At 38.4% G+C, this 15595-nt stretch overlaps 1 protein-coding gene and 1 long non-coding RNA gene across 3 annotated transcripts in view; both read left to right on the top strand.

Annotated features, from left to right (window-relative positions):
• kif13ba (kinesin family member 13Ba) overlaps positions 1-15595 on the top strand; it is a 47131-nt gene that overhangs the window by 8593 nt on the left and 22943 nt on the right. For both annotated transcript variants that reach the window (XM_082144078.1, XM_082144077.1), the window contains exons 3-9: positions 9709-9724; positions 9831-9891; positions 10622-10714; positions 10974-11154; positions 11247-11334; positions 12028-12162; positions 15461-15573. In XM_082144078.1, the coding sequence (XP_082000204.1) occupies positions 9709-9724; positions 9831-9891; positions 10622-10714; positions 10974-11154; positions 11247-11334; positions 12028-12162; positions 15461-15573 (687 nt within the window). The remainder of the gene's footprint in view (positions 1-9708; positions 9725-9830; positions 9892-10621; positions 10715-10973; positions 11155-11246; positions 11335-12027; positions 12163-15460; positions 15574-15595) is intronic.
• Positions 1331-5610, top strand: LOC309479902. Its single transcript, XR_014199469.1, has 2 exons — positions 1331-4657; positions 5202-5610. It is a non-coding gene; the product is annotated as an uncharacterized lncRNA (long non-coding RNA).

The following is a 15595-nucleotide window of genomic DNA, read 5'->3' as shown; positions in this document are numbered from 1 at the left end:
ATCACCGAGGTTCAGAAAAATCCACCACTGTTTGACAAGTCAAGCCCCCTTCAAGAAAATGGATATGGAAAATAATCGTTCATACCCTCTTAAAGCAACACCAAAGAACTTTTCCTCTTCGGTCCCCCTACAGGTTGGAACCGGAATTGTCCATTACCGCTGTCGTAAATAATTTAGCCTACCGCAGCCTACTGTCGCATGCACGTTCGCTGTTTATCCAGCACCGGCTTTGGAATGAACGATGTCCACAGACAGGGTAGAGTATGTTGCGTGATTTTATTAAAGTATGATGTATTGCGACATCAGAAACGAAGAAAAACAAAATAATGACTATTGTAATGCTTGACTTAAAGCAAGTCAAATTTGTAGTTTCTTATTTCTCATTCGAACTACAGAAACGCTACCCGATCTGGCAAGATAGCAGATATAGGGCTGCAAAGCGAATGCAGAAGTGCCTTTCACCCTGTTACGACTTGATGAACCACTGAAACGATTTTGGAAACATTATTTTAAAGTAAAAAATATCTTTAGTGTTGCTTTAATAAACGGTGAGAAGTATTACGTCAGATATCCAGCGCTCGTTTCGACAACATTGTCTTGCTTCCTTTGAAGTTGCGGTGAAAAAGACTAGGTGTAGTTTTTATTCCACTATATTGACAACGTCAGCTAAATTCACTGTTAGATTATTAGATCGATTACACTAGCTTCACTCAAAACATAGCATGCTGAGGACATCTGCTGGTTAAAGCCGTGTAAATGTAACAAGAACAGCAAAAACATGTTCAATGATGTTGTACACACTTTGAAACCCCAGCGTGTAAGCTTAGAATAAACAGACCGTTAATTGTTCATTGGTGTGGGCGCAAATATAGTTATCGCCATAGTTATCGTTCTTGGTGTGAACGGCCCTTTAGGCTTGCTGCGATAGTTTGTGTTACACGGTGTTCAGCCGCACGAGTGAGGCGAGCTGACTGACAAGACGATGGCGGAAGATTTGCTTTCAAAGCTAAATGTTAAAGCGCTTATTTGACTATATTTTGGATTTAAACCCAATGCTAATGGGGAACCTGCAAACATTGAGGCAATCTGTAAGCTTTGCCTGATGACGGTGGCTGCATCTGGAGGTAATACTTCTTCTAATTTACACACACCTTCAAGTGCACCACAAGAATAAGGCTGCCGTGCTTATTCGATTTGTTAATAAAAGTTCTATGTTTTAAGTTTGTCATTGTACTGTTTTGTTATGTTTTTCATTAAGAATAATAATGAACCCACCTTTCAAGCAATTGCCACTAATTTGAAAGTGAAAGTAAAATGTGGACGGGCATTCATGAGTGATTTTAAAATGAGGTGGAAAAGAGGGCTAAAAATCCAGGGTGATACCGGTATTACCGTTGTTGTCACACGTCGATTAACCGGTGGGAACGTTTTCTCACCGTCACATCCCTTATCGATATATAATTTGATAATGCGCCCGGTTTGAATAGTTTCCCGACAATGACTTTAGAATCCTAGTTTAATAACAAACATTTTTAACTGTACAAACATCAAACATGCTTTTTCTGCCTTAAAACAATAGAAGTTTGGTAAAAAATAGTTGCAGCACATATCTCACTTATTTGAAGAGGGACAACCTATACAAAAAAGTTCACTATTAGATCAAATAAAGTTCAGAAATATTAACTAAACCAGTCATTGTGCTACACAGATTGACAAATGGGACTGGATTTTCGTACTCGCAGTGTTGTCGCTGGGATGGTACCTTTTCAGGTGATGGAAAAGGTTTGTTGCGTTTCCCGCCTTGGTTGGGCTGGTTCCAACAGAACGCGTTTTTGTGGTTCAAGCGAAATGAAGGTCAGTGGAACAAAAAAAGACAAGCTCTTGACGTGTTTTTTAAAAAGTTTAACAACTTTTGACTTGAGCGCCACCTTTTTAGAATGTTGTGTCGTGCACGAGATACTACAAAAGATGCAAGCGCAACAGTTGGTGCGCTTCGTTGCTTTTAAGCAACCCAAACTTCCATATAGGACAGTGACCCTCCAGGACCGAAGTTGCCCATCCCTGGTCTAAATCATAAATGTAATGAATGCTCATCTGAATGCTATTTTAACATTTGACAGAACAAGTTGAATTTTTAATGCACATCGTAATCTTGCAATAACTAGTGCCTACTTACCAACCTCTGCATTTCAGCAAATGAATGACTGGATAAGAAAGTGAAAGTAAAATGTGGACGGGCATTCATAAGTGATTTTAAAACGAGGTGGAAAAGAGGGATAAAAATCCAGGGTGATACCGGTATTACCGTTGTTGTCACGTCGATTAACCGGTGGGAAAGTTTTCTCACCGTCACATCCCTTACGTTCATGAGCATTACTATTAAGTTTAATTGTGCACCTTGTACTTTTCATTACACTTTTCTTATTTTAATTACCAGGACATTCATTCACAGATGTGCAGCTTCAGCTGAGTAATCATAATCTCCATGTCATGTGTAAAACATGGCTCGGAGTGCATTGTGTTGCTTTCGGCCTGCCCAAGTGCATCCATGAGGCCAAGTCTGTCGATGCGAATGCATTTATTAAGAAAAATCTAGTGGATCATAATTTAGGTCAAAAGTACAGAACATCATCTTTCCTAGTCACGGGCTGCGTATTTGCAAGCAACTGAAGCGGAAGCACATTTTTTAAATGACTTGATCTCAGACCTCGAGAGCTGAAGGGCAGTTCATGTGTTTCTGGGTGCACATTCAGGTTGTCTTTCTGTCTAGCCTGTCATGCAAACGCCGGCCATGAGGTGTTAGACTGTGTTTGGCAGAACCCTCGGTCTCTGGCATACTCGCACTGACAGCTGTCACCGTAGCGTACGTCACTATCCCATGAGAAGGCTGCAGTGGACCATAATCGAGGTTTATTCCTTCCTCCCCCTTGTTCTCTGACTTGAGCCCCTTCAAGAATGCAGACAAAGACATGGGGATTTACAGTCCTGGCCTTGCGTCGACACTTTACTTCGGAGCGGTCGATACACGCTTGAAGGAGAGATTTAAACGGTTCTCCGTAGGAAATGCTTTCCTGAAGAATTCGGGCCTATTAGGAATATTGAGATAGTCCGATGAGGCAATGAGTGAATCCATTAAGTTGCACGAAATGGAATCGCAAGCATGTTTCTGGAATGCACCCTGAGTTTGCATGAAAGCCTGATTGAATGCGGCGGAATTAAATGTGTGTTTAATGCCATTTGAAGACAGATCGAGGCCAGTGGCTTGTTTGTTAGTCTGCAAATCGAACACCACTTCTTAGACTGTATATGGAGGGTTTTCTCTCCAGTGGTCTCGATGTGGTTTTTATTTTCTGCCTGTGGTGCTTTGGTCTCGGTTTCATTTGTATACTATTATAGCACCAAGGCAGAGTGGTGATTTCCTCATTGTTTGCAGCGCCAATGGAGTGATGCAGAGAGTGGGGGAAGGGACGACACTGTTGACACAGTCTTTCATTGCAGCCTCCTCCCCTATAGACAGTTCCTTGGATAATAAAAGTGCAACTATAAAAAAAGTAGTAACCATTTGTGGTGAATTTGATGTTATTATGTGGTGTTATGTGTTGCAAACAAAGTTCATTTTTTAACCACTGTATATTTTGTAAGGGTGGAAAACATTTAATTATTCACTTATAGTCATTTGACATATCATTTCATGCTTTCAACGAGAAAAGATTTACTAAACTTAAATGCAGTAATCTATTCTTTATAGATTTTTTAGAGTTCAACAAGATCATGATTATTGCATTGATTTTAAAGTGCTTTTTATTTGGCAATTATGTTGTTCCCAGAAGACCACACCACTAGTTTAGTTCCCTCCTATATCAGTACGTAGCAAGATTGCTGATAAAATGTATTTCTGTAAATCAGTTCTTTTCACTGTCACTTTCAGTGATCTGGTTGAAAGTGATTAAGTGATTCGTTCACTTGATGTTCATGGGAAGTCTGTGGGCCTGTTTACACCTGGTAATAAGATGTGTTTTGGTCGATTGGATCATACTAAGTGGATGATGCTAAATACAGGAGTAAACAGAGTCTAAAATGTTTTTAAGCTTATCCAGTTTCGACCAATTCCAGAGGTAGTCAAAAGCGCATTAGACTGGATTGCTTTCATAGCGTAAACAATCATGTGGTCGAATGTGTTCGAAAAGCCACAAAAGCCTACTCTCCAGCTACTGAGCCAATGAGTAAACATTATGAAAAGCGCGCTAGCCAGATGGGATTTAAACTTTGTTGGCTGGATCCAAGTTTGGTTTGAAGACAAAAAACGTACCAAGCACAAGGTTCTCTCCCCCTTCCTGTTTCTAACTAGCACTCCTAGTGTTCGACGTGATCTTGGGGCTATCAGAGCAGAAACGAAAGCTGCTGCTCTCTATATGTTTTTCCGTCGTCTCCGGGTCACGTTCATATGTAAATTGTGCAAGCTTATTTTGTCCATTAGATCGAAACATCTGAAAAACTCAGATACGGTTACCCGCTTATAGACCCTTCTCTCAAAGAAATTAGGACAGAAGTGGTTGAAAGTGGACAAAACAGACGGATTAAAATACCAGGTGTAAACGAGGATGTTTCTTCCTCGTCTACTTGTGATCCGATTGACCAAAACTTATCTTAATACCAGGTGTAAACGAGGATGTTTCTTCCTCGTCTACTTGTGATCCGATTGACCAAAACTTATCTTAATACCAGGTGTAAACGAGGATGTTTCTTCCTCGTCTACTTGTGATCCGATTGACCAAAACTTATCTTAATACCAGGTGTAAACGAGGATGTTTCTTCCTCGTCTACTTGTGATCCGATTGACCAAAACTTATCTTAATACCAGGTGTAAACGAGGATGTTTCTTCCTCGTCTACTTGTGATCCGATTGACCAAAACTTATCTTAATACCAGGTGTAAACGAGGATGTTTCTTCCTCGTCTACTTGTGATCCGATTGACCAAAACTTATCTTAATACCAGGTGTAAACGGGGATGTTTCTTCCTCGTCTACTTGTGATCCGATTGACCAAAACTTATCTTAATACCAGGTGTAAACGGGGATGTTTCTTCCTCGTCTACTTGTGATCCGATTGACCAAAACTTATCTTAATACCAGGTGTAAACGGGGATGTTTCTTCCTCGTCTACTTGTGATCCGATTGACCAAAACTTATCTTAATACCAGGTGTAAACAGGGCCTGTGTGTGGTATTTTTACAGGCTTTAAAATGTTTGTAATTACTCCAATCTTTAGTGTCACATGATCCTTCAGAAATCATTCTAATATGCTGATTTGCTGCTTAAGTAACATTTCTTATTATTATCAGTTAAAAACCAATGTGCTGTTTAATTTTTTAGTGGAAACACTTTTTTTCCCAGAATTCTTTGAATAGAAAGGTAAAAGAACAGCATTTGTTTGAAACAGATTTTTTTATCTAATAATTTGAAAGTTTTTAACGGTATTTAATGCATCCTTGCTGTAGAAAAATATATATTTCTGTTAAAAAATCATACTGACTTTGAACGGTAGTGTATTAAAAATATTAATTATGATTAAGTAGTAGGCTATTGTTCTTTTTTGTATTCAACATTAAACATTTTTCTGTACTTGTTGCTTTAAACATTGTTGCTTTAAACATTCTGTATTTATATTGAGATACAATTTCGTTATTGCTCGTCCAGCCCTAACTGCAAGACTTGTCGTGGTTTGGGGGAAGGGTCTCATGCGAGCTCAGAGTCTGTGCTGCACGCTGCCAAACCGTCACTCTCTAAATGAATGTTTTTGTGTGTGCGCGATTGCTAAAGAAAGTACGAGTTTGTGTCTTCCCCAGAAGCTGAGGACTCTGCTCAGTCAGTGCTGCCTCATATCAGGAAGCCTCTGACTCACTCCGACAAAAACAATGTCATAAAGCAACGTACAGGATAACTCGCGAGGCTACTCGATGACATCATGAGAGAACTCGTGTGATTAACTGCACCACAGCGCTGATCCCAGTTCTAGCTTGGGTATCTCTCAGCGATTGGTCTCACCTGTCACTAAGGCATTTTTGGGTTATAACAAACACATGCCTCTGTCTCCTGTAGAGAAAGCAGGCACAGGCGTAGAGACCGAGCATATGCATTTTTCATTTGTACAGTTGGCTCAGGGACGATTCCAATCGGTGCAAATGTACAGGACAGCCGTGTTAGGAAAACACAGAGTGATGCATTGTGGGTTTAGTTGAACACTGTTTGGAAACCAGACTGGGAACTTGGGAGCAGCTGCCAGCTTTCCTGAGGTTGTCATTGGGTTGTCATGGCTGCCGTCATTGGACAATCAAAAACATGATCTAACTTTGTTCTTTTATGAAAGCACCGATTTTATTTTCTCCAGCTTATACCTAAACATCTAATCTGTGCTTTTTTTAATATTATTTTATATAATTTTTTATTTTAATTGATTTTTATTTTATTTTTTATTTTGCTTTTTTTATATTATATCAAATTATATTCTGCAATAAGAGCAGTATTTTTCTAGCAAGATTTACTACCAATTTTATACCTAAACACCCAATTTGTGTTAAAATATATACTTTAAAAAAATGTATTTATGTTGTTTGATTTAATTATTTTATTGGGTTTTAAATGTTTTCATTTTATTTTAAGAAATTATTTTTTTTTTTTTACATTTTGGTGTTATTTTTAATATGTCAGAATATATTCTGCAATCAGAGCAGTATTTTTCTAACAAATAAACTATAAAAATGTCATATGTTGACCGCATAAAATTGTACACACAAATTTACACTGAATTAAACTAGAAAACAACAAAATTTATATAAATTAGTCAAATTAAGTGATGAACAGCAGCATTTAACTAAATATTTTGCTTCTATTAAGACAATGCAGGTACTCCATTTCAATCACTATTTATTTGAACTTATTCATTCACACGAATCAACCAAACAAACGATTCACAAAATATGATTTACCCAACCCTACGTGAATAAGAGTTGGCTAGACCGTTTAGTAGAGTGCATTTAATCAACATTGTATGATCAAAATTATACAATTGTGCTCAGAATGATGAAGACGGATAATATCATTTAAAGATGAGAGTGTGATTTATGTGATTAATTTCAGTACTTTGTCCATTCTGTCATCGCCTGTATGTCATTGTATTTGTCATGTTGGTGAATCAGACAGATATGATAAGATGTGAGCAGAGGTATGGTAGTATAGGCTATGCCAGATAGTACAAGGTCAAAGTCACTAGGGCTTGTAGCGGCTGTTTGGGAAAGGAGGTGCCACTGGCGGGAGCTGTGAGCGTTAGCAGTCTGGGTGTAGCATACAACCCATTGAACTCATTCACGATTACACACACACCTACCTCAGGCTGCACTCTTGGCTGTAGAGGTTTGGTGGAGATCTCCTTAAGATTTAGTAATCTGTCCTTTAGGTGTCTTGGAAAACATGCATTTTGTTCCTGCGATGCTTGAAATTTGATTTGTATACCCTGAAAAATCTGTTAGCCATGACGCACAGTTTATGCCCTGCAGTGATAGATGAAAGACTTCCAACGGAAGATTTTGGGTAACCGATAGCATGGAGGCAGGATAATTTTCGAAGAATATCCATATCTTTATTTCGACATCAGAACTGAGGGACTGTCACTCAGAAACCTTATTTTTAGTGTTACAGATGTACAGCTGCTATGTGTGTTTGTCCACCCCGTTTGCTCAACCCTCCTCCAGGAACTTGAGATGAAGCTCAGCTTGACACATCCTTCAAGGGCCAACATCTCCCCCAGTTCTCAGCGTGGTGTGACAGGGGGGACGTCATCATGCAACTACTTATACTACAAGTGTGGCATGGCCTGATTTTAAACGACAAGCTGAGCCTGGGGTCGTTGGAACTGAATCTAGGCATATTTTGTTTTCCCAGCTTTCCATCCCTCGCTTTTTCGTTTGCTCACTGTGTGGCTGTACACGCTTCGGTGATTTCCATAAACTCTCATGGGTGTGTAGATTTTCTAGATTGGGATTATAAAAAGGGTCGCCATTGTTGAAGATTCGGTTATATGTGCAGAGGGCATGAACAAATAGGGAATAATTGCACATCATAGAAGAGACCAATAGTTATGAGATTCTTAAAGTCAGCTTGAAATTGACCCCATTTACTTTTTATACACTTTTTTTTTTTTTTTTTGGCTTATTATTTATCAGTGTATTTTATCAACTATTCCAAAGTAGTTTTTCCACAGACCACTTTTCACTAATTTTGATTATAATTTTATTTATTTATAATAAATTTTTATATTAATAATGTATATTTTAAATAATAATTTATTAATGGCTATTAAAAGCTCATGATACAAAGAAATATTGGGTAAAATAGCATGAACAATTTTTAGTTGCCTTTTCTGAAATGTATATTTCATTTATATTTAAAACTGAAGTTTCCCTCAATTTTGTTCATTGTTTAGGCCGCCCGTTATGGTTTGGAACAGAGCTTTGCATTTTGCATTAGTGGTTTTTCATTACCCAGAGAACAACATCAGAATTGAATTGAATTAATTGGGCCTGGAAAGGCACAGTCTTCTGTGAGTGATTAGGATCCTTCAATATGCTCCCATAGTCTGTCCGTAGTGCTTATATAGGTCATTGTGTTCACAGAGTGCCGTGCAAAGCCATTGAGGTGCCCTCTACAGATAACACAACATTTGAGTCAGGGCTCCAAATGCATATTTACCCTGTAAACGGCAAGGCTTTCTCAGTGAGAGACGGGCTGTTTGTGTTCAGGTCCACTGAGCAAAGTACAACTGATGACATGGATTCGCTCAGGATGTGTGATTGTGTGCAGAGCCGGCAGTTCCTAGTTCCCATTTGAGTGCGCTCAGGGTGATGACATGCTATTTTGGTCAGCTGTGAGTTAGTGAATTTGGATAATGTGTTTTTTTCTGGGATATTTAAAGTCCATATATATTTCGATATAATGTGAAGCCCTAATATTACTGCACATTTTATCGAAATATCGCAAATGTATATATCGCTATATGCATATTGCAACAGCTTGCAATAACTGGGGTCATGAACAAAAGACAAAGAGAAAATCACTCACTGCTCCTGGCTAAATAACTTTTGTAGCTTAAATAAGAATCAGTATATATTTCATTCATACAGGGAAAACTAAGCAGTGTTTTATTTTTTATTTGTTCATTCAGTTTCTGTTGTTAAACCTAGGCCTACCTGAAACCCTAAACCATGTGGTTTACACTGATGTTAAAATAACACTTCTTATGCTACAGTAAAACACTGCTGTTCATTTTCAGAAGTTGAGTTTTTCTTATAATTTTAACTACAGTTTAAAGATAATTATCGCGAGTTATCGCATTTTACTTCAATATTGTGCAGCCCTAAAAAAAAATTATATACATGCATACATGCATACATGCATACATACATACATACATACATACATACATGCATACATACATATTAGTACTTCTAAAAATACCATGGTACTGAATCCTGGTATATGTACAATATGCTGTTAATGGTATCATCATGATATCTCATTAAAGTAAACATGTTCTGATTTTATATTTTATTATAATCTATATGTATTCTTATACATTTATTTTAGATATTTTTTAACAAGCTCTATTTTTCCATCTTTTTCCCATATGCACCCTTTCCTTGGATCAACTTGCAGCAGGGGTCAGCCAAAGGTACAGCACTCATTTCACTTTGAAACGAAACATGAGTGCATCATGAAAATATGAGTTTGAGTTTGATATGAACATAACAAAACCATATTTCTCTCTCTCTTTTAAGACCTTCGCCTATGACCACTGTTTTTGGTCGATGGATGAGTCTGAGACAGAGAAGTTTGCTGGTCAGTTTCCTGCAAACATTTCTTGAAGAAGCCACTTTGTTTATTTCTTGGTTCAGTACCAAGCATCTCATCTGTATCATCTTGTTATGATGGTTTTTGTGCTGGTGCTGCTGAAGATAAGGTTTTGTTTACACATCAAGCTCATCTGTACGAACAAGGTTTTTCCAGAAAATCTATAATGTGTCACCTTGAAGTTTACAATACAATTACAGACAAAGTTTGGTACTTTTTCTTTGGGACAAAGTGATTCCAAAAATTAATTCTTAAAATGATTTTGCTTTAGGACAATTTGTTTTATGCATCTGCATAAAATATAGGCTAAGCAAAGTTTTGTTGACAGTTAGATGTATTTTGTTGCTATACTGTCTTTTAGCAAAATTTTGAACCATGTACCATGAATCCTATTTTTAGTGACATTATTTAATGACAAGCTCATTTTACCTCCCAGTTCTCATTATCAAATGGATCTATAGGTTTTACATTCTGTAATACGCAAAACATATTTTTTTTACAGTATTTGTTGAAATGCGTTACGTTCTCCTGTTTTTCCTCTCCTTCACATGACGAATCATCCAGAATAATTCAATGAAGCCTATTTTAGGACCATGACCTTAATTTAGCTTAATTGTCATTTTAGGGTGAAATATCACTTTGATATGTTCTTTTAAGGTTTTGTGAGATTCACCCCTAAAGACTTCATCTTAATTGTCATTCAATCATATATTTACAGGTCAAGATGTAGTGTTTCAGTGCCTTGGGGAGAGTCTTTTGCACAATGCTTTTCAGGGTTACAACGCCTGTATTTTTGCTTATGGGCAGACTGGTGAGTAATATTTTGTACACAGTGACCTTTGCTCATGTTTTCAAAGCACTCTGAACTAGGGCTGTGTGATTAATCGTGATTGATTTTCTATTAGTATTTTTGTTCTGTTGCATTGATTTGTCCATTTTGTTTGTAATTAGTTTCTTTGTTCTTATTGTATTGCTGAATGTTTACTTTTTTGTAATATATTCAAGTAATTATTATTTATATTAAGTAGCATGATATGATTTAATGTCTGCTGTGATGTCATTTCCCTCAGGCTCTGGAAAGTCGTACACCATGATGGGTTCGGTGGACCAGCCTGGTTTGATCCCCAGACTCTGCAGTTCTCTGTTTGACCGGACCATACAACACCAGCGAGAGGAAGAGAGCTTCACCGTAGAAGTCTCTTTTATGGAAATCTACAATGAGAAAGTCCGGGACCTGTTGGACCCCAAAGGGTGAAGCCTATTGTGTCTTATGTTCAAACTCTGAGCTGTACTCTGCTGTTAATGTTGATCTTACACAATATCCGTTTGCTTTGTTCCTACAGGAGTCGACAGGCCTTGAGAGTGAGAGAACATAAAGTTTTGGGGCCTTATGTTGATGGTCTGTCCAGACTTGCGGTTGAAAGTTATAAGGTGACAACTTTGATTTCTTTAATGGGAGAATGACATGCACTTCGCACAATCATTAACTTTTCACCTATTTTCTTTTTTTCTTTTTTACAATACATTCTGTCATTCGTTTAGTCATGTGGTTAATTTATCCCCTCTTTTGGTCTGTAGTTGATGCTGAGCAAATCCTGCTTTAGGAATGTTTGTAGTCAGCTCACGAGATTGCATGTGTCACTGCTGAAGTTTTTAGTATTATGGAAATCTTAGTCATTCAAAAGCCTGCACAGAATTTGCAGAAAATTTCCACAGATTTTTTGCAGAATTTGATGAATGTTTTTTTTGTTGTTGTTCAAAATAGTTTTTTGTATATCCTTTGCCTGTTCATTTATTAATTATACTGAAGTAAATTGGATTTAATTGGATTAAATGTGTTGAATATTTTGGATTAACAAACCTAAATCCATTCTGTAGAATTCCACAGATTCCAGTGTGGAAGTCATTTCAAAACCTAAAAACAGGTTACTTTGCAGTAACCATATTTCATTAGCATTGTGCATGGCTTATTTTTAGAAGCTGTATTCAGGACATCTTTACTGCTTTTCTTTTCTCTTTTTATTTCTTTGAAAAAAAAAAAAAAATTGTGTACATAAGTGTGCAGTTGTTCTGACCTTTAAAATACATCTGAGATTCTAATCATGTCCCTTTTCCAACTCAAAGGACATAGAGTCCCTGATGTCTGAGGGGAATAAATCCCGCACTGTGGCGGCCACCAATATGAATGAGGAGAGCAGTCGCTCCCATGCGGTTTTCAATATCATCCTCACGCACACGCTGAAGGACCTGCATTCAGGGGTAAGAACACACTTAAACACACTGTTCTGAAGCTCAAAACTGATTTACATAGATTAAGATTTAGATACAAGATAAGACAAGTGGAAAATCACTTAAATGGGTCAAACTCTGTTTCAAGCTTTTTTTTTTTTTTTTTTTTTTTACTTGTAATGTTAGTCAATGTTTTTTTGCACCATAAAACTCATAATCATGATAATTTCCCCCCATCAGTTTTTGCTATTGTACCCTTTTAGACTTTTGCATCTAAATTACATCCTTTATGATTGGCTTTGCATACCAGCATAGTTTGTTTTTCAGGCTGGGTCAAGTTTCTGAATAATGAATAAACATTGATATGTAAATGTGGGTGGTCAAATGTTAATATATGTTATACTTTACAATCATAATCTCTGATTTACATGTTTTTCAGCTCCTTATTATAAATTGTCTTGGTGGCCTGGGTTTGGGAGCATTGTGTTGCACGCATCAGAGTCTATCCTCAAACTCTCTTATTTTGAGAGAGAGGAAAACCTTGTTTTCCCTGATACCTTCCTCTTTAATTGTTTTATTTAATTTGGGAATAGTCCTGCTTCTGCTGTCTGCTGATAAAACCCAGATCTTGAATGTTCTTGCTAGGTCCTCATGAAATAAAGCCAAGTACTGCAGGAAGGGGAAGGTTGAGAGATGAGTCATTGTGTCCAGCCCTGATGATCTCATAGATGGATGTATTTGAATACCTTTTATCAGCTGATGTGGACCTGTGTTGGCACAGTCCAGTGTTCAGTCTAAAATTTTCCCTTTTAGATTTATATGACACCGCCCTTGCTTTTCTTCCGTTCACTTAAATCATTAAAGGTTTTTTCCTATTTATAATGTTGCATAAGTCGTTTAATTGATTCAGCTTCAAAGATCTCCGTGACTATAACTGTCAATCAAAGTATATAAGTTTGGAACGAGTAAATAAAAAGTTAATTGTGTGAACTTTAATATTTAGTGCACTCTGGCCCACGGTAACCTTCTCTTTTTGGCTTTATCGTGAGCATGGGAAGAGCTCATGCAAATAGCAGGAAAATTGATGAATAAATTATAGAGTATCCGAGTTTAGACGTCAACTGATCTCCTCTGGCACTGTCCTGGTATCACTGCGCTTTTCTTTTGTGGCGTATGTCATGATCACCTGACTCGACTTGTGTCCAGTCCCTAATCTATAATTCATCAGAGTCTGAACCGCGTTGGTCACTCAACAGGTGCACTCAAGACGACAGCAGAGATCTAAACTTAGCATGTTGTCACTAAAACAGAGCAATGATAAAGTATTAGCCTGCATGTACACACACCAGGCCCAGCCCTTATGAATGTGGTGTTTGTCAGCTCAGCCGTCGATAAGTAATGATGTGTGTATTTTTCCAGCGCAGTCATCAGTGCTGCTTTTTGCATGCTGTGGTTTCCCATGCAAACAGCTCTGTGTGGATACACGACTGCTGGAGAAGGAAGGGCAATGGATCACCTCTGATTTCCATGTTCTTTTGTTGAAAATATGTATAAATGGAAAAAAAGTAAAAAAACATTTTTTTACATTGTCTTTGCTTGGCCGCGCAAACTCGCCACTATCCAATGCTAGCAGTTCTTCCATTGTGTTGCTATGCAGTTGCTAAGGTGTTCTGAGGGGTTAGTGCATAGTTATGCATTTGCCGAGTTTTTCTGGTTGGTTGTCAGGGTGTTTCTATGCAGTTGCTAATATATTCTAAGGGGTTAATGTGTAGCAAGCAATGTAGATGCTAGGGTGGCTGTCTGGGTGTTGCTATGTTTGGTAAGGTGTTCTGAGTGGTAAGGTGTTCTGCTACCCTGTAGCTATTATGTTGCCAGAGTGTTCTGTGTTAGGGTGCTGCCATGTAGTTTCTAAGGTGTTCTGAAGGGTTATGCATGGCTATGTGGTTACTAGGGCATGGGTGTTTGTTAGGGGATTGCTTTGCAGTTGCTATGATGTTTTGAGGGATTAATGCATAGCGATATGGTTGCTAGAGTGTCCTGGGTGGTTGTCAGGATGTTGCCATGTAGTTTCTCAGATGTTCTGAGTGGTTAATTCATAGATACACGGTTGCTAAGGTGTTCTGGCTTGTTGTCAGTGCTGCTCTGTAGTTTCTAAGATGTTCTGAGTGGTTAATTCATAGCTAAACAGTTGCTACGGTGTTCTGGGTGGTTGTCAGGGTGTTTCTATGCAGTTTCTATTCTAAGTGGTTAATTCATAGCTATACAGTTGCTGTTGCAAGGTGTTCTGGCTGGTTGTCAGGGTGTTGCTATGCTGTTTTTAAGTTCTGAGGGGTAAACGCATAGCTATATGGTTGCTAGGGTGTTCTGGGTGGTTGGCAGGGTGATGCCATGCTAAGTGCTAAGGTGTTCTGAGGAGTTTACTTGCAGAGGTCATTCACATATATAAAGTGTTAAAGCTACAGTTGCAAGAACAGCCTGTTAATTCTAAAGGTCAGCAAGAAGGTGGAAAAAAATGGGTCATTAAAAAGTAACTTGTTAAGGGGGAGAAAATAAAATGCTACAAAAGTACAGAATATGCCTGCTAGTTGATTAAAGATTAACGAATGAACTCCGGCTCTATATGATTCTGTATTCTCAGCCCATGTGCATTTGGAGCCTCAAGCTTTTGCAACACAAGGACTCTCTTTGTTGTTGTAATGCACTGTAATCTCGGTCCAGCTCCCAGCCCCCCTCACAACTTCCCATATCCTCTCGCCTCCCGCTCGCATCTCTTTGCGTCTCCTCTCAATTAAACCTCATCTCTGATCCTCAAACAGGGGGATTGTGTACAGTAAGGTCTGATGCTGGGCCATATAAAGGAACTCCACCCCACATACTCGTCCAATGCTGTGCAATAGAGAGGAGAACAATGGATGCTTGTCCATGGCCTGCCATAGCCTCTCTTGCCATTGTTCCTTAGTAATATAGGACAGCTCACCAGAATTTGTCCAGCATGGTCATTCATACACAAATTTAACGTTTGAAGCCATTTCCCTGGATTTCTAAGGACAAGCACAGAGAGGCTTTACAACCATGGAAATGTTCAGTAGTGAGGGATTATTATGTTGCTTTTTCCTTTAATTATTAGTTCCCGCCACCGTTAGTTTGCTTTATTTCCAGAATAACTAGGCGGTAGGCGCCATTCATGGAAAGAGACATGTAATGAGGTCATGTGACATACTATTAAAAAATAGTAGGCGGTGTATACTCCGCAGTAAGTATGCTTGCTAGTATTACATTTTGAACAGCATTTCTCATTTCTTTTTTTGTACTCTCTCTCTTTCTACAGACAAGTGGGGAAAAGGTGAGTAAGCTGGGTTTGGTGGACCTGGCAGGAAGTGAGAGAGCTGCAAAGACAGGCGCTGCAGGCGAGCGGCTCAAGGAAGGCAGCAACATCAACAAGTGTGTGCACTCATGCCTCATT

Source organism: Leuciscus leuciscus (assembly GCF_965113295.1).
Source record: "Leuciscus leuciscus genome assembly, chromosome: 17".
Lineage (NCBI taxonomy): Eukaryota > Metazoa > Chordata > Actinopteri > Cypriniformes > Leuciscidae > Leuciscus > Leuciscus leuciscus.
This window is presented reverse-complemented; position numbering and strand designations above follow the sequence as displayed.